The sequence below is a fragment of the Populus euphratica genome, unplaced genomic scaffold (genome assembly GCF_000495115.2).
Source record: "Populus euphratica unplaced genomic scaffold, PopEup_1.0 scaffold42.1, whole genome shotgun sequence".
Classification (NCBI taxonomy): domain Eukaryota; kingdom Viridiplantae; phylum Streptophyta; class Magnoliopsida; order Malpighiales; family Salicaceae; genus Populus; species Populus euphratica.
Genome location: NW_011499903.1, coordinates 95531 through 98745, shown reverse-complemented (window position 1 = coordinate 98745; position 3215 = coordinate 95531). Strand labels below are relative to the sequence as shown.

General features: G+C 36.5%; 1 protein-coding gene across 1 annotated transcript in view; it reads right to left on the bottom strand.

Annotated features, from left to right (window-relative positions):
• LOC105133062 (DEAD-box ATP-dependent RNA helicase 51-like) overlaps positions 1-3215 on the bottom strand; it is a 4962-nt gene extending 1747 nt beyond the window's left edge. The window contains exons 1-7 of the mRNA XM_011036874.1: positions 2697-3215; positions 2238-2423; positions 1460-1645; positions 1157-1240; positions 680-721; positions 406-477; positions 9-297 (exon numbers count right to left, since the gene is read on the bottom strand). Of these exons, the coding sequence (XP_011035176.1) occupies positions 9-297; positions 406-477; positions 680-721; positions 1157-1240; positions 1460-1645; positions 2238-2423; positions 2697-3074 (1237 nt within the window). The 5' untranslated portion in view covers positions 3075-3215. The remainder of the gene's footprint in view (positions 1-8; positions 298-405; positions 478-679; positions 722-1156; positions 1241-1459; positions 1646-2237; positions 2424-2696) is intronic.

The window sequence follows — 3215 nt, the reverse complement described above, 5'->3', positions numbered from 1 at the left end:
AGCAGGAATATCAAGTCCACGAGCCGCAACATCAGTACAAAGCAAGATGCCTTTCTCTGCTTTGCAGAAATCAAAAAAGGTAGAGGTTCTTTTCTGTTGCTTTTGTTTTCCATGGATATCAAAGCATTCCACCTGAATGTATCTGAGAAGGTCAGCATGAAACTTGACCGAGTTACATGAAGAGAAGAAGACCATCACTTTCTTTGACAAATTTCTCTTCAAAAAGGAGTACAAAAGGATAAATCTCTTGGCACTTGGCACTACACAATAGCCTTGCTGCAGACCTTCATTTGTGACCTACAATAGCAGACATCTTGTTAGGTTTAAAGCAGAGAGCTTGTTCTTGCTTATACATATGTTTATATGTATGAAAACAATTAGACTTGGAAGCAACAGCATGTCTACCTTCGTTCTACCATCATCCACATCAATATATACAGGAGTTGTCTGAAATGACAACCGAGCAAGGTCCTCCACCTGAGATGGAAATCCAACGTCAGTTAGATCAACCAGAAGAGAAAAAAAATACTGAATTTCACTATAAAATAAAAGGAAGAAAAAAAAAGAGCTGAAATTGTGTTACAATCTTAATCATTGAAATTCTGATTAAAGAGAAAAGGCAAGGAAAAACATGAGTAGACTGAGCCAACATCAAAATGTGATGCCTTGAGAAAGATACCTTTTTAGTTTGGGTAGCTGAAAATAAAGCAGTTTGCCTAGCCTGCACATTGATTAGTGAACTCATCAGCTAAAAAGCATTAGATATTGCCAAAAAGAAATCTAAATTGTCATTGCAACCACAAACAGGAGTATAGCTCACTGAACACAACCATGTCACTGAATATTATCATACATCAGCATACGAACTCAAGTTTTAGCTAAGGACTTATAATTAAGAAAAAAAAATTGCCGTTCAGTTAGCATTGAAAACAAAAAGTCATTGATAAGACATTTAATGCAAACACACCAAATACTATAAGAGCATCTTAGCAACTTACTACAAAGTGCAGCTACTAATACTGATGGAAAACACAGTGGATCAGGATAGTTAACATACATTGTTTCACATATTCCTTTGTGTTATGAGCATATCTTTTTTACTTCTGAATAAAAAATCATACATGCAGACCAACATCATTACCGAAACATAATTTACCTTTGGTAGAAGCTTGATAATTTGCTTCATTTCTTCCTCAAAATTTGCCTCCAATATCCTGTCTGCTTCATCAATTGTAAGGCACTGCAAGTTTGAAAGGTTATTTAACAATTACGTAATGCTCTCAAGCAACTAATTTTACTACTGGCAGGAACATTTATTGATAAGATTTCTACATAAGTCTTATACTGGCAATTATTAAACATCTAATATAGTCATAAGCTATTCAACCCATGGTATTGGTTTGAAAGGAAAATGAGTAAATCATCATCTATAACAAGGTTAAAGCTTTATACAAGTTACCTTTAAATTCTTATAGATAAATCCCTTTGTATTTTGAAGATGATCAAGAAGTCGACCAGGGGTTGCCACTAGTAAATTTACCCCTTTAACAAGGCGTTCCGCTTCTCCTCTTCTTGCTGCACCACCAATAACCAAGCCAAGAGTCTGAGAGTGATACTTGAGAAGGTCTTTTGCCACAGCATGAGTCTGCAGGTTTAAATGTTGGATTAATCAAAAGAAAACAACAAGTAAACTATCCAGAACAACAAAATCTTCACCTTTCCAAACCCATTTTTTTCCACCTTTCAATTGTGGCAAGTTGAGACCGAATTATAGCATAATACCAATATAAAGTCACATCACTTTCCTCCTAAGCCAAAAGAAAGAATTTCATTGAAGCAGAGTCCATCAGATATGTGATGCATTCTGCCAACTAATTTACAATTTAAATAAAAGATGATAATCTTATCATTTGCATTAACTCAACCATCAATTACAATTTATCAGCAAGCATAATGTATAAGTTGTACAAAGGAAAGAGATCTTTTTACAGAAAGGGATATGTAAACCAGTAAATTCCATTTTTCTACGCCTGCTTTCACAATGAAATGAAGAGAAAAGAAGGCAACAACTTCTAGTCCATAAATAATCCTAGCTCACAGATAATTTCTACAGGCCTCCTAATTGAAGATTTATAACAGGGAATAAAGCCTGGTTTGACCAATACTATCTGAAAGGGAATAATATGATACTTCACAGGGAAGCGTCTGCGGGATAAGGATTATACACATTTCTTTACCTGTATTGCAAGTTCTCTTGTTGGGCAAATAACAACAACACCCGTTCCATTGCGAGGAGCAAAATGAACATTATGTAATAATTCTACAGCTGGTATTAGAAACGCAAGAGTTTTCCCAGAACCTGTCCTTGCAGCACCAAGAACATCTTTTCCTACTAGGAGTGGTGGAATTGCCCTGGCTTGAATCTGTATTTGCAACGATACATCAGATATAAGAAACTTTTTATGCGCAAAAGGGGCAAAGAATGCAGACATCCTTAGGAAATTACAGTGGACAGTATATCCTTCCTCTAGACAGAGAGCAAGAAGATCTTTATATATAGAAGTCCCATCTAGACAAAGAAACATTACAAAGCTAAAAAAATCTCACATAGAATTTGGAAAGCTTTAAGTTGTAATAAAATATCTTATGTAATGACATCAGGCTGTTCGTTAGAACTTAAAAAGAAAACAATATACCTGAGTCAAATTCGCAAATCCCATCTCTTGAATTGCCTTACGAGTGGCTTCGGATAATCCCAACGAGTCAAATGACTCCGTACTCATAATCCCACCTCCACTTTTCACCTTCTTCACCGTCTGTTTCTCCTCCTCCTCCTCCTCTTTTTCTTTCTCTTCCTCTTCACTTTCCTTCTTACTCTTCTTATTTTTATTATTCTTCTTCTTATCTTTCACCTCCTCAACTTCCCTATCCTCCTCCTCCTGCTCCTTCTCTTCTCCTCCTTCGATTTCATTTAGATTTTTCTCTTGTGCTTCTTTTTTTGCTCTGTTTCGCTTACGTTTCCTCTTCTTCATCTCTTCCTCCTCTGCTGATCGACTGTGATTCTGTTCTGCCATGGCGGCCACTGATTTCTGATTCTAGCTAGCTAGGGTTTTGTCGAGGGAATTGGGAAGACGAGGAAACATGGGGTTTATGGAATTTAGCATCAACAACTAAACCCTTCAGAAGCGAGTTCAATAGGGACTCATAGGAATGGA